The sequence below is a fragment of the Myotis myotis genome, unplaced genomic scaffold (assembly GCF_014108235.1).
Source record: "Myotis myotis isolate mMyoMyo1 unplaced genomic scaffold, mMyoMyo1.p scaffold_m19_p_7, whole genome shotgun sequence".
Taxonomy (NCBI): domain Eukaryota; kingdom Metazoa; phylum Chordata; class Mammalia; order Chiroptera; family Vespertilionidae; genus Myotis; species Myotis myotis.
In genome coordinates this window covers 87,426,792-87,450,376 of record NW_023416379.1, presented here as the reverse complement: position 1 = coordinate 87,450,376, position 23,585 = coordinate 87,426,792, and the positions used below count along the sequence as shown (strand labels likewise).

Below are 23,585 nucleotides of genomic sequence, written 5' to 3'. Positions count from 1 at the left end.
GAGGGATGTGACTCTCCAACTACAATTATTTACTTTTCCTTGCAGTTCTGAGAGTGCGGCTTGGTATATTTTATGGCCATACATGTAGGTACATATGTTTATGATGGATCTATTTTCTTATTGAGGTGTGCCTCTTATCAGTACTTATTATAATCCACCTGGCTTGGAGTTTGGAGAAGAAAGGAATTAGGGAGCAAATATCCATGGGCAGTTGGCCATCTATTTCCATCAGTGCTCCACTGCTTTTGCTGCGCCTCCTGGCCCCCTGGCGCACCTGTGACCTGGGCTGCTGCAGCCTATTTCTGTGGCGAAGGAGAGGCCATGACAGTCTCAAGGTGCATGACTGCAAGAGTCAAGAGCAGAAATCAAAAGTGTCCTCTCACCTGTTTCTTGCTATGGCTCCAGCCACTGTTTGCCCCAGACATGCCCACCATTCAACACACACCGACACAGCCTCCAGCTCCCACAGTGTTTTGGTTCCATTTGGTCTCATTCCAGAAATCCATGGCTACCCTTTCTATAGTTCCTCCAAAGTTCATGACCTGTATCGTCCTCCCCATTTCTCTCTCCCCAGCTTTGTATCTGAGTCCCTGGGGCTTCTCTGCAGCACCCTGGGCCTCAATCATCTTGGAAGAATCTTGGGTTTCCGCTTCATGATTCTGAGGCTGCATGAGCTACCTGGCCGTCCCTTCAGGACCCTCCCTCCTGGTGAGACTCCTGACCTACCTGAGCTCAGATCCATTGAGGGAAGGTGGGCCAGAGGTCCCCCCTGGAGAAGTGATCAGAACTGAGAAGGACATAAGAAAAAACAATGGCTGCTCAGGAGACCAGAATACAGCATGGGATTAACCTCCAAACCCTTGGCAGGACGTATAGAGGAGACAGAACCTTGGGGCCCGGTAGGCCAGGGGTAACTGGGGCTCAGGATCATTACAACCAACTGAAGCCAGGCTGGCACTGGCCCAAAGAGAGGAGTTTCTCCCTGAGCTGGTGGTAAGCAAGGGGAGGAGCTGGGACATGCAGGTACAGGGTCTTTTAGGATAGACTTGCCTCTTGGGACACCCCACCCATCCACGGCTGTCTTCCTGGTCAGATCACATGGGGCACATTTTCCTCCCTGGGTCTTAAGCCCTGAATCCAGTTTCCACCAGCCCCGGCCCAGGGGCTCAGCCCCCAGCAGCAGGCCTCCATGGTGCCCCCTTCCCTGAGTCTGAGCTTCCCAGGCTACTGGCCACCCTTGTCCTCTCCTTGCGCTGAGACTTTGACCTACCTGTCCTTTCCAAGGGCCAGGTGGTGGTCCCCACTGGAGAAGGGGTCGGGGCTACAAAGGAAAGAAAGTAGGCAATGACTTTCCAGAGGCCAGAAGACAGAATGGGGTCTGGTCCCAACGCTGTGAGAGGAAGTAGACGACCCAGAGATAGTCCCTCGGGGTTCCTTAGGCCAGGGGTGACTTGTGACTAAGGTCTGTACACCAGAGGTGTGGGGGTGTGTGTGTAAGAAAAAGAGAGTCATAGAGAGACTCCTGGCCAGTAAGTACTAAGCATCTCTTCCCACCAGCGGGAGCCGGAATGGGCAGAAAGGAACAAAGGCGACAGCCCTTCTCCGGAGACAGGGGGCTCAACCCTCTTGGACATCTGGAGTGGTGTTTGGCCCAGGCCCTGGGAGGGAGGGGCCATTTCCTCAAGAAAGGAGCTTACCTGGAGACACCAGCAGGCTGATGTTTCTGAGAACTGCGATGGTGTTTTCAGACGAGTTGTAGGGTCCACACCAGTAGAAGCCGGAGTCCCTCTCGGTCAGCTGAGCTGTGCTGATGTTGAAGAAACCAGCATCTGGCACATCCCAGATCGTGTAGCGAGAATCCTGAGTTACTGCTGTTCGGGGCTCAGAGCTGGTGACTAACCTGGTACAGCGATTTGGAGATATCTGCCGACACCAGGTTTTCTGCCTGTAGGATCCTCCCGTGGGAGAGTACTGGCATCGCACCGAGAGTGTCTGCCCTGCCATGTCACGGAGCTCCTCAGGCACAACTTGCTGTCCCTGGGAACCTGGAGAACAAGCCCTCACGTCAGGGCCCTGGCTGGACCCAGCCACCCCCGTCACAGGGTGTGGAAGGAGAGAAGGACCAATGTCTGATGCCCACACCCAGAAAATGGTCCCCAAAGCCAGCCCCCTGGTCACAGAGCCACCCTGCTCCCTGTCCCCGCTCTCTCCCTTACTTCCTGCATCTCACCTGAGGCCAGGAACACCAGCAGGACAGGTGGCAGAAGGAGGCATGGGGCTCCCCAGGCCATGCCACCCCCAACCTGTTTCTGACGGTGGCGGACAGAAGCAAAGGGGAGGCCTCTGGGGCGAGGGAACCAGACGCTGGACCTAATTCTGCCCCAGTGTCCCAGCGTCTCTGAAATGGGAGAATTGAGAAAGCCCAACACCTTGACTGGGGAAGTGGTTGGCCCGAGAGGCAGGCTCTGTGGGCGAGGGGAGGGAGGAGCAGCCAGGCCTGGGTCAGGGGGCCACCAGCTGAGGGTCTGTCGCTGACCTGGAGACCTCAGCTCTGGCTCAGTTGCTTCCTTTTGCCTAACTTCTCCCCATCTTTATCGCTCCACGCCGTCCACCTATCACACTCCTTCGTTGTTGCTGGTGGAACCTCTGCGAATGTCCAAGAAGAAACCATGGTGCAAGAGAAACTGTTCCTCTTTTCTGTCTCTCTGTGCAGCCTATGAACGGTTGGGGGCCCTTGGTGCCTGACCGCAGTCATGAATCCCTCTGGTACCCACGGTACACAGGGCCCCCCCTCCCAGGCAAGGTAGGTCAGTAATGTGGTTTTACTCTAGGAGGTTGGGGAGAGCAGAGTTTCAATTCCAGGGACTGTAAAGATGGTCCCTGGGAAAGGTGGGGTCCAGGGGAGGTGGGAGGGAGGAAAGGGAACCCTGAATGGGGATTCTCAGAGGGGAGGGCAGGAGGCAGTGGGTCAGTTGGGTTGTGGGAGGAGAAGGCAGGGAAGGGGGCTCAACGTCAAGTCCATATCTTCAGCTCTCACTCCCTAATGGTGCTCAATCAATTGGTGTTGATTAAAGGCATTTGTGAGTGGGGGAAAAGAGGAAACATCTTTTTGTTTTAATGATGTGTGTGTAACCCTAACTGGTTTGGCTCAGTGGATAGAGCGTCGGCCTGCGGACTGAAGGGTCCCAGGTTCGATTCCAGTCAAGGGCATGTAGCTTTGTTACGGGCACATCCCCAGTAGGAGGTGTACAGGAGGCAGCTGATCGATGTTTCGCTCTCATAGATGTTTCTAACTCTCTATCCCTCTCCCTTCCTCTCTGTAAAAAATCAATAAAATATATTTTTAAAAAATAAAAAATACACAGCCATTTCTTAAAAGATAATAATAATAATGTGTGTGTAAAAATATACGGAGGGGGGGAAATGGCCAAAGTTGGAACAGCCTGAACAACAAAATAAAGTGGCTTTGAATTATAACCTAAAATATAAAATAAATACCCATGAGTTTGTACTAATATAAGTAAATGATTGAATAAATAAGTGGGGAGAATAGACAAATCTCCCATGCAAAAGAATCCCAATAATTTATGTTGACACTCGGTCCTTAAAGAGGGGCAGCATAACTCCCCATCCCTTAAGTATGGGCTGTCCTTAGTGACTTCCCTCCAAAGAACACGGAATGGAAGTGGGGTAAGAGTAGCTTACTGTGGAAAAACCTGGCACCAGTTCAGCCTGGTGATCAAGGGTAAGATCAACAGTGATTATTGTGTTGATAGCATCTACCCTTGCTAGGATGTGATGAGAATGGCACTTTATTCTTTGATCTTCCTCTCCCAAACCCCTAAGCCTAAGAGAAAAAAAATCAAACAACTCTCAAATGAGGTGCATTACAAAATACCTGACCAGTACTCCTCAGAACTATCAAAGTCATCAAAAATAAGGAAATTCGCCCAGCTGGTGTGGCTCGGTGGCTGAGCATCAAACCAGGAACCAGAGGGTCAAGGTCTGATTCCTGGTCAGGGCACATGCATGGGTTGTGGGCTCGACCCCCAGTAGGGGGCGTGCAGGAGGCAGCTGATCAATGATTCTCTGTTATCATTGATGTTTCTATCCCTCTCCCTTCCTCTCTCTGAAATTAAAATAAATAAATAAATAAATAAGTAAATAGGAAATTCTGAGAAACTGGTATAGCCAAGAGCCCCCTAAAGAGAGATGATGACCAAATGTCACCAGGTATCCTGGATGGGATTCTGGGACAAAAAAAGGACCTTAGGTAAAAGTTAAGGAAATCTGAACGAGGTATATGTCATGATTGATTGATTGATTGATTGTGACAATATGCCATGTTCATGTAAGATATTACTAAGAGTGGAAACTGGGTATCTGGAAACTCCCTTTAAGAACCTCGTTACTTTTCTGAAATCTAAACCTATTCTAAAATTTTAAAAAATGTAGACAGACTATTTGTACAAAACCTGTTTGTAAATACTCAATAACTAACAACAAAAAGGAAAGTAATGTTTAAGAACATAGTTTGGTTGGGCATAAAGAATACTGATCGCAGCCCTGGCCAGTTAGGCTCACTGGTTGGAGCATCGGCCTGCCTACCTAAGGGTCACAGGTTCAATTCCCGGTCAAAGGCCCATACCTCGGTTACAGGTTCCCCAGCCCTGGTCTGCGCATGCAGGAGGCAACCGGTGTTTCCCTCTCTCTATCTCCCCCCGCCCCTCCCTCTCTTCCACTCCCTCTAGAAATCAATGAAAAAAAATATCCTAGGGTGAAGATTAAAAACAAAACAATAAAAGAACCTGATTGCAGCCGTGTAAGTGCCTTGTTAGCGAAGGCCCGCTGGCTGCGCTGCGCACAGACTACAGGGGTATCCCGGCGGGTGTGGGATTCAGCCGCTGGCTTCCCAGCTGGTTGGAACCTCGCTCTCCTTCCGCGTGATCAGTCTTCAGAGCGTCCTGTTCGGGAGGGATTGCTTCACATCCCTAAATGAACGGACACTCCTCTCTGCTCAGGACCCCGTCTGTCCCTGAACCTCCCTGCCCTGGTCCTGCCCTGCACCTGGGCCCTGGGAGCCCCAGGGAGGAGGGAGGAGGTAGAGAGCCGGAGTTTCTGAGGCCAGTGACCAGAAGGTCTGGAGCCCAAGCTGTCACTAGGCACCAGGACGCTGCCGTGTTAGAGGGGGAATGGGGAGGGGTCTGCAGCTGCTGCCTGTCGGTGACCCTGTGTCCTGGCCATGGAGCTCAGGCGAGTGCTCCGCTACCCTGACCTACCGGGACGTCTTGGTCCCATCAGAGGCCCCGGCCTGAGTCAGACCCGTCCATCTGTACCCACCCAGTGAGTCCCCACATGGCTCCACCCCTGTCTGCCACTGTGGTTCCGCCTCAGACTGTGCTGGAGCGTGTCCCTTCCCCAGCCCCTGAAATGCCTCCAGGGCCCGCTCCCCAGCGAGTCTCACTGTGTGGAGCCACAAGGGGGCTCCTCTAGAAGCTGGTGCAGAGGACTGGAGTGTGCAGCCACCCCCGCTCCACCTTCCCCGGCACAGCCCCCACCACCGCCCCGTCATGGGTGCGCAGCGCCTGGCTGCACTCTCAGGCCCTGATCTGGCGCTGTTTTGTCACTGCCCTACTGTGGACACGCTGTTCCTCTCCGGATAGACTGTGAGAGCCGGGCTGGCTGTCTCATTCAGGGTGTGAGCCCCTCCTTGTCTACCCTATAGGGTGTGAGCCCTGCCTTGTCTACCCTCCACCCGGGGCGCTGTCTGCACGTGCTCCTTGGTCTGATGGGGCGGGGGCCCAGAGGGCATCTCCAGCTCTAGCGTTTCTCCTTGTGGAGGCTGAGCTGCATTGAAGACCGGGGCCTCGTCCGGGTCTCACAGAGATGTCATAGCTGAGGTGAGCATTTGAATTCTGCCTTCAACACACCTCCAGGCTTTGTCCACCGCGGAGCAGCTCCCAGCCACCCCAGCTCCCTCCGTGTCCCCATCATCCATCCCTGTGGGCCGAACTTGCCCTCGCCCAGGCCCAAGGTCAAGGCGGCAGCAGAGGAGACTCCAGAAAAAAGGCAAAAGGACTGAGGCACCAAAATAACTGAGCCCTTTCTTCCTTTCTTTTTTCTTCTTTTTTTTTTAAATATATTTTTATTGATTTCAGAGAAGAAGGGAAAGAGAGAGAGAGAGACATCGATGATGAGAGAGAATCATTGATCGGCTGCCTCCTGCACGCCTCCTACTGGGGATCAAGCCCGCAAACCGTGCATGTACCTTGACCAGGAATGAAACGGTGACATCCAGGTTCATAGGTTGACCACTGAACCACACTGGCCGGGCATGGGCCCTTTCTTTGAGAAAGGAATATTTAAAAATCAGAAGTGTGATTCTCTCTTTAAGAGGAAAACCTGCTTAAATTAAATGGGAACTATAATTCAAACTACCCAGGTGTAAAAGTACCATGTGCTCTAAAAACTTTTCATCGGCGTTGAGAATCTAAGTTTATAACAGGAACTGAAAGCTTTGCCAGCTGACCAGATAATGCATGAGAATATATATCTCTGCACATTGGCTAAAGGACAATATTCAAAATAGGACTGTTGAACGCTGGCTTCCCAACACAACCTGTTGCTAGGAGAAAGCTCTGTTTCTGATATTTGGGAAGCCAGCATTAGACAATGTAGGTAAGCCCATCCATGTTCCCTTTATGACTTATGTTCTGGGATGTTTTTAAAGTGTCCTTCCCAATCTGAAGCAAATCATGTTTTGAATATTGTACTTTAGACAATGGACAAAGATGCAGTGTTGACATTCACAACCACAACACAGAAATCTGCGCCCTCTGAGAGGGCGGGGTTTTGTGAAAGTTCACCTCAGCCATCTAGAGCTGCGTCATCTGATAGGTTAGCCATTAAGCACGTGCCTATTTACATTAGAGTCTATTAAATTCCCTGAGAAAGATTCAGGTCCTCGGTCGCACTGGCCACGTGCCAGATGCTCACGGCCTCTTGTGGCGGGTGGCTGCTGTGTTGGACAGGACAACGCAGGACATTTCCATCATCCCAGGAAGTTCTGTCTGAGGGCACTGCTTTCTAGCTTGTTGTTTCAACACAGCTGGTGGGCTAGCACAGCTTTCAGTTCCTTGTTATAAATTTAGCTTCTTAGAATACCGATGAAAACTTCTTATATGGAGTAAAGAAATGTTGACATGAATTGCATGGGGAGACTCACCAGTGTGGGGTTTTCATCCCTCCCACAACAGAGGAAGAAACACAGAATTTGCATGTCTATCAATAACCTATCATTCACAGAATCCTATATAATAAAACCCTCATATGCAAGTCGACTGAATGGTGGAATGACAGCCAGGAGGACTGGTGGCTATGATGCACACTGACCGCCCCCCCCCCCCAGGAGAAGGTGACCTACAGCAGCAATCAGGGGGTGGGGACAGCCAGTGGGCGGTACCAGGCCAAAAGCCAAGGTGGGTGCCAGTGGGGCCCCCTGATTACCCTTCCCACTGGTCGCCCCACAGATGGCCCTGATTGCTGACCAGGCCTAGGGACCCTACCCTCTATATTGGGAATTGTCTCTTAGATTTAAAAATTCAAACCTGGCAAGGCTACTCTAACACTGAAAAAACAGGATGATGCAGTGATGACACACATGGACTCTGGCTTGCACATTCTGTGGTCAGCCCTGATTCTGACACTTATAACTGTGTGACAAAGCCAATTACTTAACTTATCTCTGCTTCAATATTTCCACCCATAAGATGGGGAAAATGGCGCTACTGCCTCAGAAGGATCATGTTATGTACTGCTTTTTATAATCAGGGCAAAAAATTTTGCTGCCCATACAACAGCAAGATGCCTTTCACCTGTATGAAAAGTATGGTCGCTGGTGCATGCAGCATCCTGGATTGCAAGAGGGATGTCCGACTGCCGGTTTAGGCCCGACATCCCCCATGGGGTCCCAGATTGATAGAGGAGCAGGTTGGGCTGAGGGACCCCTTGCCTCCTGTGCATGAATTTCATGCACTGGGCCTCTGGTTATAAAATACTTGTCATTGAATCAAAATCAAAGAACCAGGAAAAATGTGCTAGAGACGATGCAGTTTTCTATGTTAGTGCACATTTTTATGGGAAAGTGTGGCTTTGAGAGTCATTCCCAGAAGCTGAGAAACGCGTATAAAATAAAGCACATGAAACACTTCTATGTGTTTTCAAGGACCCGCACAAATGTAAATACATGTATGGAAAGTAGAGTGAAAGGACATATGCATTAAATATATTAAGAGGATACCGATGGGGCATCGGGTAGGAAGTGCAGCTGGGGGATGGAGGTGGAAAAAAATAAATTCTGTAAAACCAGACAAACGGTGACATACGTCCATGGGTGACTGTGTGCGTGGACTAGGATGTTGATAGCGGGGAGGCTGTGCACATGTGTGGAAAGGGCTATATGGGCACTGTACTGTGTCTTTAATTTTGCTGGGAACATAAAACTGCTCTAAAAAATAGTCAATTTTTTTAAATGACCCAGAAAATGAAATCTATATAATTTTATTAACCAAAGTCACCACAATAAATTTAATTTAAAAATAAAATGTATTTAAAATGACCATGAGAGTGATGGGTTTGCCAGGGGCTTCACTGGAGGGCCAGAGACGCTCCAGCAGAGCAGGTCTGAACAGCAGCAAGGGAACAAGCACAGGTTCATTTGGATGACTCGTTGTGTCCCAGTTGTTTTATTTAATTTTTATAAAAGCCTAGAGACCCAGTGCATGACATTCGTGCATGGGGTTGTGGTGGAGGAGCGGGGTTTGGGGGGGAGTCATTCAGCCTGGCCTGTACCCTCTCTCACAATCAGGACCGCTGGCTTCTAACCACTTGCCTGCCTGATCCCCCTAACCACTCTGCCTGACTGTCTGATTGCACCTAACCAATTGCCTGCCTGCCTGATCACCCCTAACTGCCTCTGCCTCGGACCCTGCTGCCATGGCTTCGTCCAGAAGGATGTCCGGAATGACGTCCAGAAGGTTGTAAGGCTGTCCGGTCTAATTAGCATATTATGCTTTTATTTTTTTATAAAAGATAGTTTGCCATTTTCTTGGGCCTCTGATTAGTTCAGTGGGTCTCCTTCCTCAAAGCTCCCCACACTTTCAGCTCAGTACGTTTCTCTCAATAAGAAAGGGGCTGGGCCAGCCGTGAGCAAACTAGGGCCCGCGAGCCAGATCCAACCCTTTTGAAATGAACAAAACTATGGAAAAAAAAGACCGTACCCTTTTATGTGATGATGTTTACTTTGAATTTATATTAGTTCACACAAACACTCCATCCATGCTTTTGTTCCGGCCCTCCGGTCCAGTTTAAGAACCCATTGTGGCCCTCGAGTCAAAAAGTTTGCCCACCCCTGGGCTGGGCAGAGACCTCACAAAAGAAGTTACTGAAGCCTTTTTCTTCCCTGAGAGATCAGTTTATTTGTTTGTTCGTTTGGGGAACAGAGAGAGGATGTGATGTTTGCTAGGGGAGGAAGGCATGTCCATCAGCTCCTGGAAGGGTGACTTTGCTGCTCCCCTGGGTTTGGCTCGCCTGGGGAGTGAGAGAAATAGACAGCATTTTCACGTGATCCATCCATGCCAGTCCCGGCTTCAGCCTCCCTCCTCCTCTGAAGAAAAGACTGGATTGCAGAGCAGCCAAAACCATGCTGGCCGCTCCCACCCCCAGGTCTCCCTCTCCTGGTGAGCCCAGCCCAGCGCCATTCACAGGGTTCCCGGGGCTGGGCCTGCCTCCTGGGCAAAGAAGTGGGCAAAGTCAGGGGGTAAACTCTGGGGAACCTCTGAGCTCTTGTCTACAGCTACCATCTGGGTCCCCTCACTCATTTCCACCCCAAGCCCGGCCTCTGCCCCCACTCACCTGAGGCCCTGGCTTTCCGCAGAAGGACAAACAGGACTGAGAACACCAGGCCCTTGTTCAGGACGAATCCGCAAGTCAGAACAATAGCCATCACCTGCGGCTCCGAAAGGGCCAGGGCAGGCGGCAGGCTCAGCTCCTTTCCTCCGTGGCTGGTTGATGGGACTTGTGCAGTAACATTCGAGGCTTGTGTGAGGGCTTCAGAAGAGAAATAGACGCCAACTACCCTCCTTGCATGCCTGCTCAACCCCACCTGCACCCCTCTCCCACCCCCGCCGGCCTGTAGTGTCACCTTCTCTGGGGAGTCCTGCAGGCAAGTCCATACTCCTGGCCTCACCAGCAACCTGGCCCCTCCCTCCTCCGGGCTTCCATCCAACAGGCCTCCATTACGCCACCCACACCCTGCATCATAGCCTTTTATTTATATGTCTCAGGGTTCCTATTCCCCTCCAGGGCCTAGCCACGTGCCGGACATGCAGTGGGCAATGAGCCCAGGCTTGGGCAAGAGAATGACTGAGCAGCTGATGTGTGTGCGCCAGACCCCCAGCTGACCGAACAGCTGGGCAGGCTCGGCAGCCGGGCGGGGGTCTTCGAAGGTACTGTTTAACCCTTGACCATCACGGGGAAATGTAGGGCGACTTTGCACCTCTGAAGCTTTCAGGAGGCATATGGGGGAGGGGCCCAGGGTTAGGACGAGCCTCAAGCTTCCCACGCTGAGGCTGAAGATCACTCAAGTATCAGGGGCGGGTGCAGTTTGGGACCTAGGCCCTCTGAGCCCTCGGCCCCTGCAGCTCCCAGCCTCACCCCGAATCCCACGTCTGCTAACTGTGTGTGCCCCCTGCCTGTCCGCATTCTCTGAGCCCTCACAGTGACCTGTGACCCGCCTCAAGCACAGCCCTTGGAGAGAAGATGGGATTAGGGTCAGGGGGAGGGGTGCCCGGAATGGACCCTTAAGCCAGGCTTGCCCAAGCCTGAGGCAGCACGGTGATGGGTAGGAGTCAGCAGGGAGCCCTGTGAGAAGCAACAAGTGTTCAGAGAAGTGTGTGCGCTGAAGAAGGGAGAAGCCACCGCAGCCAGCAGTCTGAGTTCTGGCGCTGGTTCTGCCTGTAACCAGAGGCGACCTCTGGAAGGGGCCCGGGGTTCAGCCACGGGGCTGGGGGACCTGATTAGGTCCTTTCCAGCATCAGCTTCCTGTGGCTCAGGGACCCTGAGAAGCACCCACAGAGGGAAGGACTCACCCCGAGAGACCGCCAGACGGATGGTTCTGAGAATGTCGACCCGGGGAGATTCATAGAATCCACACGAATACAAGCCCGAGTCTTTCTCTGCCAGCGCAGTCATGGTGACGGTGAAGTACCCATGTTGGGGGTAATCCCTGATGACAAATCTCGCGTCTCGAGGCTCAGCCAGGGTCCTGGGACTGGTGACTAATGGGGTACAAGTTCCTGCTGATCTTGCTCTGCACCAGGTTTTTGTCTTCAATCCTCGCTGGCCTGGATAATCGCACCTTAAGAAGACTTCTTCCCCTTCCAGTTTCCGCAGCAGCAGTGGCTGCTGTTCCCAGGAGCCTGAGAATAAATCCCCAGGTCAGGGAGCCCCACAGCCTGCTGCAGACCTGAGAGGGGCCCCCTCCTCAGGAAGTCCTCTCTGCTCCACTCAGTGCCCCCCGCCTGTCCCCCCTGCCTCGCCCCTCCTCCCCACGCCCCTCAGGCCACCTCACTGCATCCATCCCTCCTCCTCTTCCCCTTGCCTCTGCCCTCACCTGAGGCCAGGAGCAGCAGCAGGACAAGGGGCAGCAGGTGCGGGGCCTCCCAGGCCATGGCCCTCTGTCTGAGCTGGGTGGCTGCGCTGCCCTGAGGAGAGGGTGCCAGAGCTGGCGGGGTCAGCAGCAGCCCAGCCTGTCTGGGTGAAGAGCTGAGGAAGGCAAAGACTGCAGGTGGGGAGGGGGCAGAGAGGAGGGAGGCCTGGGCCTATGCAGGACCCGCCCCTGTCCCGCTGCCTCTGGGCCTGGCTGGGGGCTCTCTGAGCCAAGCCTGCCCGCTGCTCCCTCCCCGGGGCGGGCGTGGGGAAATGGGTGAAAGCCCCAGAGGAAACTATGGTGAAATAAGAAGCCATTCCTCCTCCCTAGAACTCTCTGTCCCACCACTTCCTTCCCCGCCTCACCTTTCTCCTCGCCACCAAGAAAAGCAGGGCTGAGGGTGCAAGCAGGTGAAGGCCATGGGGTGGGTTTGCAGGAAGGTGGTGCGCAGTGGCCGTGGCTCGGCTCCCAGCTCCCTCGGAGCCATGTTCTTCACCTGCGGCCCCAAGGAGGCCATGGTGGTCTCCGGTTTCTGCTGGAGCCCCTCCCCCCTCCCCCCCGCTGCCCCCCCCTCCCCCGGTCATGGTGGCCGGCGGCCGTGTCTTTGTCCTGCCCTGCATCCAGCAGATCCAGAGGATCTCTCTCAACACATTGACTCTCAATGTCAAGAGTGAAAAGGTTTACACGCACCATGGGGTCCCCATCTCCGTCACCGGCATCACCCGGGTGAAAATACAGGGGCAGAACAAAGAGATGCTGGCGGCCGCCTGCCAGATGTTCCTGGGGAAGATGGAGGCTGAGATCACCCACATCGCCCTGGAGACGCTGGAGGGCCACCAGAGAGCCATCATGGCCCACATGACTGGAGGAAATCTATAAGGACCGGCAGAAGTTCTCAGAGCAGGTTTTCAAAGTGGCCTCCTCAGACCTGGTGAACATGGGCAGCAGTGTGGTCAGCTACACCCTGAAGGACATTCATGATGACCAGGACTACTTGCACTCCTTGGGGAAGGCTCCAACCACTCAAGTCCAAAAAGATTCTCGGATTGGAGAAGCGGAGGCCAAGCGAGATGCTGGGATCCGGGAGGCCAAAGCCAAGCAGGAGAAAGTGTCTGCTCAGTGCCTGGGTGAGATCGAGATGGCCAAGGCCCAGAGGGACTATGAGCTGAAGAAGGCCACCTATGATACTGAGGTCAACACGCGCAGTGCGCAGGCCGACCTGGCCTACCAGCTTCAGGTGGCCAAAACGAAGCAGCAGATCAAGGAGCAGCGGGTGCAGGTGCAGGTGCAGGTGGTGGAGCGGGCCCAGCAGGTGGCAGTGCAGGAGCAGGAGATTGCCCACCAGTAGAAGGAGCTGGGGATCCGAGTGCAGAAGCCGGAAGCCCAGCGCTACCAGCTGGAGCACCTAGTGGAGGCTGAGAAGTCCCAGCAGATCATGCAGGCGGAGGCCGAAGCAGAGTCTGTGAGGATGCGGGGGGAGGGGGGGCGACCGACGCCTTCGCCATTGGGGCCTGAGCCCAGGCTGAGGCCAAACAGATGGCCAAGAAGGCAGAGCGTTCCAGCTGTACCAGGAGGCTGCTCAGCTGGACATGCTGCTGGAGAAGCTGCCCCAGGTGGCAGAGGAGATCAGTGGACCCTTGACCTCGACCAAAAAGATCACACTGGTGTCGAGTGGAAGTGGGGCCGTGGGAGCGGCCAAAGTGACGGGGAAAGTACTGGACATCCTGAGCCGCCTGCCGGAGAGCGTGGAGAGACTCACGGGCGTCAGCATCTCCCAGGTGAACCACAAGCCTTTGGAAACTGCCTGAGCCCTCAACCTTCGCCGATGCCTAGCCTCATGGTTCAAGCTGCCTGAATGAACCCATGCTGCATGCATGTCAGCTGGCCTCCCAGAGCACGTCCTTGGGCAGTGGGATTCCACAGCTCACCTCTCCTTGCCAAATAGCCGTGCCTTGCCCCCTGCCTGGGCCCATAACACCAAGACTGCCAGTCCCCCAAGGGTTCCATGCCAGTTGTCTGATCATCCCACTCCACCCAGCTTAAACTACACTGGGCCTGTGCTACCCCCCCCCCACCCCTGCCAAAAAAAAAGAAAGAAAAGAACAGAAAAGCAGGGCTGAGGGTGAGTGACAGATGCAGGGGACCCTCTGGAGGCCCCAGTGCTCAGAGGCCTCCTGCCCAGGCTGCTGGGAATTGGGGTGTCCTGTGGGGACTGGAGGGCAGGAGGAGGTGGGGAGTCATTTCCAGGGGAGGAGGTGCAGGGTAGGTCCCTGGCAAGGGTGGGGGAGCAAAGCAGACCTGGAGGGGGCAAGAGATGGGTGCGGGAGGAGGGGATGAGGGGGCAGAAAGGGCATTTCTACCCTCTGTGTCCCCAGCTCCCAGCCTCCACTATCACCACTCCTTAAGCCTTTGCTGGAAGACCATACTAACCAAGCGCTTTTAGAAAATAATTTGTACTTTGCATTCCTGTGACGAACAGGGCACCTCGCCAATAATATTGCAGTCACTGGGTGTGGTGCCAGGGGGCACTGACATGCTGGGGGACCACTTTGTAAAGTATGTGACTGTCCCCCTCTATGCTGTACACCTGAAAGCAACACAAAATCACACGGAATGCAAACTGGAACTGAAAAATAAAAATTAAAATATTAAAGAAAAGAGTCTGTTATTAGACGAACTACATGAAAACATTGTCATGGCTGCTTATAGTCACTAGACAGACAACCAGTTCAGAGAGCCCTGCACGTGTGCACTGTGGACAGCTGGGCTGGCAGGGCAGACTCCCGAGGCAGAGACTGGCCTGGGGTGAGGGAGAGGGCACAGTGCTGGGACCAGGCAAGGGCTGGAGCAGCCCTCAGCCACCAGGAAGCACTGGCCACCCTGTGAGGACAGGCTACCCCTCAGGACCTTGGTTCCCTGCTTCAAATTCAGGGGGGGTGGGCTCCCCTGGGAGGGGTCACCTGGGGAGGGCCTCCCACCTTCCCTGCTCCCAGCAGTGGGGTGAGTCCATCAGCCCTGCAGGAGGAGGGTGGGTGGCTGAACCCCCACCGACTGCCTGACCCAGGGTGTGCAGCATTTGCAAGAGCTGGGAGCCTCGCCTTCCTGCTGACCTCACAGTGGAAAGTAGCAAACCCACCTGCCTTCTCCTCAGTTCAATCATCCGAACGTCCTGGGGTGCCGGGGACTCCGTGTCCATCCTTCCTCTGGCCACCACAGGTCACCCCCGGCAGGTTACCCTGTCTCAGCCCCTTGCTCAGGAAACTCGGTTCTCACCGCCTGAGGCAGCCATGGCTTTGGGCTGCCTGACACACAGCCCTGCCTACACCCCAGCCCTGGATCTGCTGGGACTGGTTCCATGGAGCTCGGGGACAAGGGAGGGAGAGGAAAACGGAAGTAGATGCTGAGACCTGGGGGAGGATGTTCCAGAGCCTAGAGCTCCAACGAGGCCACCAGGACCCAGGCAGCCGGGGAGCTGGGGCCAGGTGTGACCTCCTCTAGGTGCTGGGTCCTTCCTTGCCACGGGGTCATGTGGGAGCAGGCTCTATGGATGGGCAGTGTGCATTGGTCTGCCTGGCCAAGGAGCCCTGATCGTGGGCAAGCAGGGACTGTGGCCACCCTGTCTGACTCTAGGGCACACCCTGGCCTCTGCCTGGGTCCTACGGCCGCCACCTGGGTACCATGTCCCCTTCCGCCCTCCCTTTCCCTTTACTATCGAGAAAAAAACATAGAAGTGGGGTCCAGCAGGCTTTGAAAACATAGAATATGACACACAGTGTTATAACTTGAAAAGAACTTGAGGGCCAGCAACCACAACGCACGTGCTCAGTCGCATAAAGTCTGTGTTGTTTCGTTTTATTCTGAAAAGTCTTGAGGTAGGAATGAGTGTCCCCTTTCCCAGGAGAGGAAACCTGAGGTCCGGGAGGGTTAGTGACCTGCACAGGGTCACACGGGACAGGTGGCAGCCCAGGTCCCTGGTCCCGATCCTGAGCCCTGTGCACCGCTCTCCCCGGGACAGCCTGCCCTCCAAGGAGACAGGGCAGTCTGGCTGCTGTCAGGGTCCATGGAGGGGAGCTGCTGGGGACCCATTTTTCCCAGAAGAGTTAAATTCCCTGCAAGTTGCATAGCAGGTGGTAGCCACACCTTCCTGATGGGGAGGACAGATGTCAGTGTGTGTGTGTGTGTGTGTGTGTGTGTGTGTGTGAGCACCAGGCCAGCCAGTTCAAGTTGAGTCTCCCCTCTGGCGCCCTCTCCTGGACACAGGGAAGAGGTGCCTCCTCCCTATGGTCCCATAGGATTCCCCCAGTCCCCCTTCTCTCCCCATATCCATCTTGGAGTGGCCCCACTAAGGCCCTGGCTGTGTCGGTCTCCTGACCATGACCTTTGCTCTCCCGCCTGGGAGGTCCCTGTCCCAGGGCCGAGTAGAGATGCCAAATCATGCGTTCTCCAGCCAGTCCAGGCTGCAGACCCCTCTTCAGGGGACAAATGCAGCCCTGATTGTCCAGACTTCCCTGCAGGAGGGGCCAGGTCAGAGCCAGGAGCCTGTGCGGCAGGCAGACATGGCAGGCTACTGGGCCTGGCTCCTGAACTACATTCACCCCATTGGACCCACCCACCCTCACCAGGCAGTCCTGGACTGTGGGAGCCCTGATCTGTCTCCCTGTGTCATGGTGGCTCCTCTCACCATAGGGGAGGACACGCAGGGAGGGGGGTGAGGGGTGTGGCAATCCTACTTGCTGAGCTGTGCCCCCCTTTAGGGGACTCTGAAGGGCTTTAAGTTCCCTCCAAAAGCTCAGACCTGGAGGCCAGGTGGGATTGGGGAGACAGTCCTGACTTCAGCCTCTGCACCCCAGTCTGGGGTCAGACTGGTCCTGCTGCTGAGGGGGGCTCTCAGCTGCCCATCACACCTGTCCCAGGAGAGGGGCTGGCCAGCAGGAGGCTGCGGTGAGAGGGTCGGCTCTGCTGACACTCAGGACTTGAGGGACCAGCAGCCTGGCCAGGGCACATGGGAGGTCGGTCGGAGGGTACATGGCCGCAGGGCCGGGCTGGACAGCTCTGGGGCCCCTGCTGCTGATGCCTCTGGGACCCCCAGCTCTTAGTCACTTTCTCCTCCTCCAGGGGGGCCTCTGATACCCCACTGCCTCTGTGACTTTCTTCCCCATGTTCATGGGGAAGCTGGAGAGGAGCAGAGGGTTCTGGTGGGGAGAGGGCAGCTGTCCACCCCGCCCCGCTCCCCTCAGCTGTTCAGCTGAGCATTTAGCCTTCTTAAGAATACACATGAAAACTTCTTATATGGAGTAAAGAAATGTTGACATGAATTGCATGGGGAGACTCACCAGTGTGGGGTTTTCATCCCTCCCACAACAGAGGAAGAAACACAGAATTTGTATGTCTATCAATTAACTATGATTTGCAGAATCCTATATAATAAAATTCTAATATGCAAATCAACCGAACAGTGGAACAACCGGCAGAATGACTGGTTGCAATGAAGCGCACTGCCCTGAGAGGGAGGTCACCTGCGGCAGCAATCAGGGAGCTGGGCTGGCCTGTGGACAGACCAGGCCACCAGCCTGGGTGGGTGCCAGTGGGGGGCCTCCCTATCACGCCACTCATTGGTCGCCCCACAGATTGCCCTGATTGCTGACCAGGCCTAGGGACCCTACCCTATATATTGGGAACTGTCTCTTAGATTTAAAAATTAAAACCTGGCAAGGCTACTCTAACACTGAAGAAACAGGATGATGCAGTGATGACATGCATGGACTCTGGCTTGCACATTTTGTGCCCAGCCCTGATTCTGACACTTATAACTGTGTGACAAAGCCAATTACTTAACTTCTCTCTGCTCCAGTTTTCCACCCATAAGATGGGGAAAATGGCACTACTGCCTCAGAAGGATCATGTTATGTACTGCTTTTTATAATCAGGGCTAAAAAATGTAGCGGCCCATACAAAAGCAGGATGCCTTTCACATGTATGAAAAGTATGATCACAGGTGCATGCAAGTCCTGGACTGCAAGAGGGATGTCTGACTACCGGTTGAGGCCGGACATCCCCCATGGGGTCCCGGAGTGAGAGAGGAGCAGGTCGGGCTGAGGGACCCCTTGCCTCCTGTGCATGAATTTCATGCACTGGGCCTCTGGTTATAAAATAGTTGTCATTGAATCAGAATCAAAGAACCAGGAAGAATGTGCTAGAGATGATACACTTTTCCATGGGAGTGCACATTTTTTAATGGAAAAGTGTGGCTTTGAGAGTCATTCCCTGAAGGTCAGACGGAAATTCATATAAAATAAAGCACATGAATCACTTCTATGTGTTTTCAAGGACCCGCACAAATGTAAATACATGTATGGGAAGTAGAGTGAAAGGACATATGCATTAACTATATTAAGAGGATACCGATGGGGCATCGGGTAGGAAGTGCAGCTGGGGGATGGAGGTGGACAAAAATAAATTCCATAAAACCAGACGAACGGTGAAGTGCGTCCATGGGTGACTGTGGGCAGGGACTAGGATGCTGATAGCGGGGAGGCCGTGCACCTGTGGGGACAGGGACATATGGGCACTGTACTGTGTCTTTAATTTTGCTGGGAACCTAAAACTGCTCTAAAAAATAGTCAATTTTTTTAAATGACCCAGAAAATGAAACCTATATAATTTTATTAACCAATGTCGCCACAATAAATTTAATTTAAAAATAAAATGTATTTAAAATGCCCATGAGAGTGGTGGGTTTACCAGAGGCTTCACTGGAGGGCCAGAGACGCCCCAGCAGAGCGGGTCTGAACAGCAGCACGGGAACAAGCACAGGTTCATTTGGATGATTCTTTGAGTCCCAGTTGTTGTATTTACTTATCATAAAAGCCTAGAGACCTGGTGCATGAAATTCGTGCACGGGGTGGGGGGTGGGGGGTGAGGGGGAGTCGTTCAGCCTGGCCAGCACCCTCTCGCCATCCGGGACATCTCTCTCACAATTCGGGACCACTGGCTCCTAACCGCTTGCCTGCCTGTCTGCCTGCCTGATCACCCCTAACCACTCTGCCTGCCTGCCTGATTTGATTGCACCTAACCATTTGCCTGCCTGCCTGATCACCCCTAACTGCCTCTGCCTCGGCCCCTGCTGCCATGGCTTCACCCAGAAGGATGTCCGGAATGACGTCCAGAAGGTTGTAAGGCTGTCCTGTCTAATTAGCATATTATGCTTTTATTTTTTTACTAGAGGCCCGGTGCACAAAAATTTGTGCACTCGGAGGGAGGGGGGGTCCCTCAGCCCGGCCTGTGCCCTCTTGCAGTCTGGGACCCCTCGGGAGATAACGACCTGCTGGCTTAGGCCTGCTCCCGGGTGGTAGAGGGCAGGCCCAATCCCTAGGTGCAGCCCCTGGTCGGGCTCAGAGCAGGGCCGATTGGGGAGTTGGGGCGCCGCCCCCTGTCATGCACAGAGCAGGGCAGATTGGGAGGTTGCGATGCCACCCTCAGTCACGCTCAGGGTAGGGCCGAATGGGGGGTTGGGGCACCGCCCCCTGTCACACTCAAGGCAGGGTCGATGGGGAGGTTGCGGCCCCACCCTCTGTCACGCACAGAGCAGGGCCTATCAGGGGGTTGGGGCACTGCCCCCTGTCACACACAGAGCAGGGCCAATCAGGGGTTTGGGGCGCTGCCCCCTCTCATGCACACAGCAGGGCCCATCAGGGGCGTTGGGGCTCCGTACCCTGTCATACACAGAACAGGGCCCATCAGGGGGTTGGGGAGCTCCCCCCTGTCACACACAGAGCAGGGCGGATCAGTGGGTTGGGGCACCACCCCTGTCACACACAGAGCAGGGCTGATGGGGAGGTTATGGCTCTACCCCCTCACACACAGAGCAGGGCCCGTGAGGGGGGGCGGTGGGGGGGGTTTGTGGCGCCGACCTCTATCACCCACAGAGCAGGGCCGATCAGGGGGTTGGGGCGCCGCCACTCTCACACTCAGGGCAGGGCCGATGGGGAGGTTATGGCTCTACCCCGTCACACACAGAGCAGGGCCTGTGTGGGGGTGGGAGGGGGGGGGTCGGGGTGCCGCACCCTGTCACACACAGAGCAGGGCCGATCAGGGGGTTTGGGTGCTGCCCACTGTCACGCTGATCCCAGTGCCGGGAGGCCTCGCGGCTCCGCTGATCCCAGTGCTGGGAGGTATATTACCCTTTTACTATATAGGATAGAGGCCTGGTGCATGGGTGCGGGCCAGCTGGTTTGCCCTGAAGGTTGTCCTGGATCAGGGTGGGGGTCCCCACTGGGGTGCCTGGCCAGCCTAGGTGAGGGGATGATGGCTGTTTGCAGCTGGTCACACACCCTTCAGGGCGGGGGTCCCCACTGGGGTGCCTGGCCAGTCTGGGTGAGGGGCTGAGGGCTGTTTTCAGCCTGGGGGTGACTGAAGCTCCCAACCGCTCCTTTTTTCCTTTTTTTTTTTTTTTTATTCTGAGCCAGCTTTAGCTTGAGGCTTGGCTCCAGCTCTTAGGCCTCCGCTGCTGAAAGTAGGTTTCTGGCCTTTGCTTACAATGTTGTGATCCCGCTGGCTGAAGTCCGGCGGTATTTGTTACATAGTTTCTTAAACTGCAGGCTCAGAGGCCTGCAGTCGCAGACGGGGAACGTTGGTTGCCTCTGTCACTGAGGCAAGCAAGCCTCATGTTAGTTTCAAGCTACCTGGCTGCCGGCCGCCATCTTGGGTGTCAGTTAATTTGCATATCTTGCTGATTAGCCAATGGGAAGGGTAGTGGAGTGACACTAATTACCATGTTTCTCTTTTATTAGTGTAGATAAAAGATAGTTTGCCATTTTCTTGGGCCTCTGATTAGTTCAGTGGGTCTCCTTCCTCAAAGCTCCCCACACTTTCAGCTCAGTACGTTTCTCTCAATAAGAAAGGGGCTGGGCCAGCCGTGGGCAAAATACGGCCTGCGAGCCAGATCCAGCACATTTGAAATGAATAAAACTATTGAAAAAGAAGACCGTACCCTTTTATGTAATGATGTTTACTTTGAATTTATATTAGTTCACACAAACACTCCATCCATGCTTTTGTTCCGGCCCTCCAGTCCAGTTTAAGAACCCATTGTGGCCCTCGAGTCAAAAAGTTTGCCCACCCCTGGGCTGGGCAGAGACCTCACAAAAGGAGTTTCTGAAGCCTTTTTCTTCCCTGAGAGATCAGTTTATTTGTTTGTTCGTTTGGGGAACAGAGAGAGGATGTGATGTTTGCTAGGGAGGAAGGCATGTCCGTCAGCTCCTGGAAGGGTGACTTTGCTGCTCCCCTGGGTTTGGCTCGCCTGGGGAGTGAGAGAAACAGACAGTATTGGCAAGTGATCCATCCATGCCAGTCCCAGCTTCAGCCTCCCTCCCTCCTCTGAAGAAAAGACTGGATTGCAGAGCAGCCAAAACCATGCTGACTGCTCCCACCCCCAAGTCTTCCTGTCCTGGTGAGCCCATCCCAGTGCCATTCACAGGGTTCCTGGGGCTGGGCCAGCCTCCTGGGCAAAGAAGTGGGCAAAGTCAGGGGGTAAACTCTGGGGAACCCCTGGGATATGGCCCCTCTGAGCTCTTGTCTGCAGCTACCATCTGGGTCCCCTCATTCATTTCTACTCCAAGCCCGGCCTCGGCCCCCACTCACCTGAGGCCCTGGCTTTCCGGAGAAGGACCAACAGGACTGAGAACACCAGGCCCTTGTTCAGGACGAATCCGCAAGTCAGAACAATAGCCATCACCTGCGGCTCGGAAAGAGCCAGGGCAGGCGGCAGGCTCAGCTCCTTTCCTCCGTGGATGGGTGATGGGACTTGTGCAGTAACATTCGAGGCTTGTGTGAGGGCTTCAGAAGAGAAATAGACCCCAACTACCATCATTGCCCGCCTGCTTGACCCCAACTGCCCCCCACCCCCGCTGGCCTGTGGTGTCACCTCCTCTGGGGAGTCCTGCAGGCAAGTCCATACTCCTGGCCTCACCAGCAACCTGGCCCCCTCCCTCCTCTGGGCCTCCATCCAACAGCCCTCCATTATGCCACCCACCACCCTGCATCATAACCTTTTATTTATATGTCTCAGGGTTCCCATTCCCCTTCCAGGGCATAGCCCCGTGCCCGACATGCAGTGGGCAATGAGCCCAGGCCGGGGCCGAGAATGACCGGGTAGCTGATCTGTGTGTGCCAGGCCCCCAGCTGACCGAACAGCGAGCGGGGCAGGCTCGGCAGCCAGGCGGGGGTCTCGAAGGTTCTGTTTAACCCTTGACCATCACGGGGAAATGTAGGGGGGCTGTGCACCTCTGAAGTTTTCAGGAGGCATATGGGGGAGGGGCCCAGGGTTAAGAGGAGCCTCAAGCTTCCCATGCTAAGGCTGATGATCACTCATGTATCAGGGGCGGGTGTAGGTGGTACCCAGGCCCCCTGAGCCCTCGGCCCCTGCAGCTCCCAGCCTCACCCCAAATCCCACGTCTGCTCACTGTGTGTTCCCCCTGCCTGTCCGCATTCCCTGAGCCCTCACAGTCACCTGTGACCCGCCTCAAGCACAGCCCTTGGAGAGAAGGTGGGAGTTAGGGTCAGGGAGAGGGGTGCCCGGAATGGACCCATAAGCCAGGCTTGCCCAAGCCTGAGGCAGCTTCGTGTTGGGTACGTGTCAGTGGGGAGCCCTATGAGCAACAACAAGTGTTCAGAGAAGTGTGTGCGCTGGGGAAGGGAGAAGCCACCAGAGCCGTCAGTCTGAGTTCTGGTGCTGGTTCTGCCTGTAACCAGAGGCGACCTCGGGAAGGGGCCCGGGGCTCAGCCACAGGGGCTGGGGGACCTGATTAGGTCCTTTCCAGCATCAGCTTCCTGTGGTTCAGGGACCCTGAGAAGCACCCACAGAATGAAGGACTCACCCTGAGAGACCGCCAGACGGATGGTTCTGAGAATGTTGACCCGGGAAGAGTCATAGAATCCACACGAATACAAGCCCGAGTCCTTCTCTGCCAGCGCAGTCATGGTGATGGTGAAGTACCCCTGTCGGGGGTTATCCCTGATGATGTATCGTGGGTTTCCAGGCTCCTGGCCGAGCCTGGGATGGGTGACTAATATGGTACAATTTGTTGCTGATCTTAATCTGCACCAGGTTTTTGTCTTTGAACTATTCTGGAGTGGATAACTGCACATTATGGAGGCTTCCTCTCCTTCCAGTTTCTTCATCAGTGGCTCTGGCTGCTGTTCCCAGGAACCTGAGAATAAACCCTCAGGTAAGGTGGCCCCCTGCCTGCCTCAGAGCTGAGAGGGGCCCCCTCCTCAGGAAGTCCTCTCTGCTACACTCAGTGCCCCCCCACCCCCCACCCCCGCCCCAGGCCAACCCCGGCCTCACCCAGCCTCTCCAAAGGCTCACACCATCTCACTAGCATCTATCCCTCCTCCTCTTCCCCTTGCCTCTGCCCTCACCTGAGGCCAGGAGCAGCAACAGGACAAGGGGCAGCAGGTGCGCGGCCTCCCAGGCCATGGCCCTCTGTCTGTGCTGGGTGGCAGCGGCTGTTCTGAGGAGAGGGTGCCAGAGCTGGCGGGGTCAGCAGCTGCCCAGCCTGTCTGGGAAGAAGAGCTGAGGAAGGCAAAGACTGCAGGGGGGAGGGGGCAGGGGGGAGGGGAGGCCTGGGCTATGCAGGACCCTCCCCTGCCCCGCTGCCTCTGGGCCTGGCTGGGGGCTCTCTGGGCCATCCTGCCAGCAGTTCCCTCCCCTAGGCAGGCATGGGGAAATGGGTGAAAAGACCAGAGGAAACTATGGTGAAATAAGAAGCCATTCCTCCTCCCTAGTACTCTCTGTCCCACCACTTCCTTCCCCACCTCACCATTCTCCTCACCACCAAGAAAAGCAGGGCTGAAGGTGAATGATGGAGGCAGGGGACCC

The 23,585-nt window shown here is 54.9% G+C and overlaps 2 protein-coding genes and 1 pseudogene across 4 annotated transcripts; 1 reads left to right on the top strand and 2 right to left on the bottom strand.

Moving 5' to 3' along the window:
• Positions 1 to 296: 296 nt before the first annotated feature.
• Positions 297 to 2,291, bottom strand: TREML4 (triggering receptor expressed on myeloid cells like 4). The gene is made up of 3 exons (XM_036318431.1): positions 2,231 to 2,291; positions 1,698 to 2,045; positions 297 to 343 (listed from the first exon to the last, which is right to left on the bottom strand). Exons 1-3 carry the CDS (start codon positions 2,289 to 2,291, stop codon positions 297 to 299), a joined length of 456 nt encoding a protein of 151 aa, XP_036174324.1.
• Positions 2,292 to 9,450: 7,159 nt separating this feature from the next.
• LOC118660538 (natural cytotoxicity triggering receptor 2-like) lies at positions 9,451 to 23,365 on the bottom strand. Of its 3 annotated transcripts, none has more exons than XM_036318087.1 (4): positions 23,126 to 23,365; positions 11,148 to 11,477; positions 9,913 to 10,107; positions 9,451 to 9,588 (listed from the first exon to the last, which is right to left on the bottom strand). In XM_036318087.1, the coding sequence occupies exons 1-4, from the start codon at positions 23,181 to 23,183 to the stop codon at positions 9,542 to 9,544; spliced, it is 630 nt and encodes a 209-aa protein (XP_036173980.1). In that variant the 5' UTR covers positions 23,184 to 23,365; the 3' UTR covers positions 9,451 to 9,541. The 3 variants fall into 3 exon arrangements, with proteins under 3 accessions (XP_036173980.1, XP_036173979.1, XP_036173978.1); XM_036318086.1 differs by lacking the exon at positions 23,126 to 23,365 and adding an exon at positions 11,672 to 11,968; XM_036318085.1 differs by lacking the exons at positions 9,451 to 9,588; positions 9,913 to 10,107; positions 11,148 to 11,477 and adding exons at positions 20,869 to 21,005; positions 21,347 to 21,541; positions 22,582 to 22,914 and having other exon boundaries at positions 23,126 to 23,352.
• On the top strand, positions 12,145 to 13,541 carry LOC118660537 (annotated as a pseudogene).
• Positions 23,366 to 23,585: the final 220 nt, after the last annotated feature.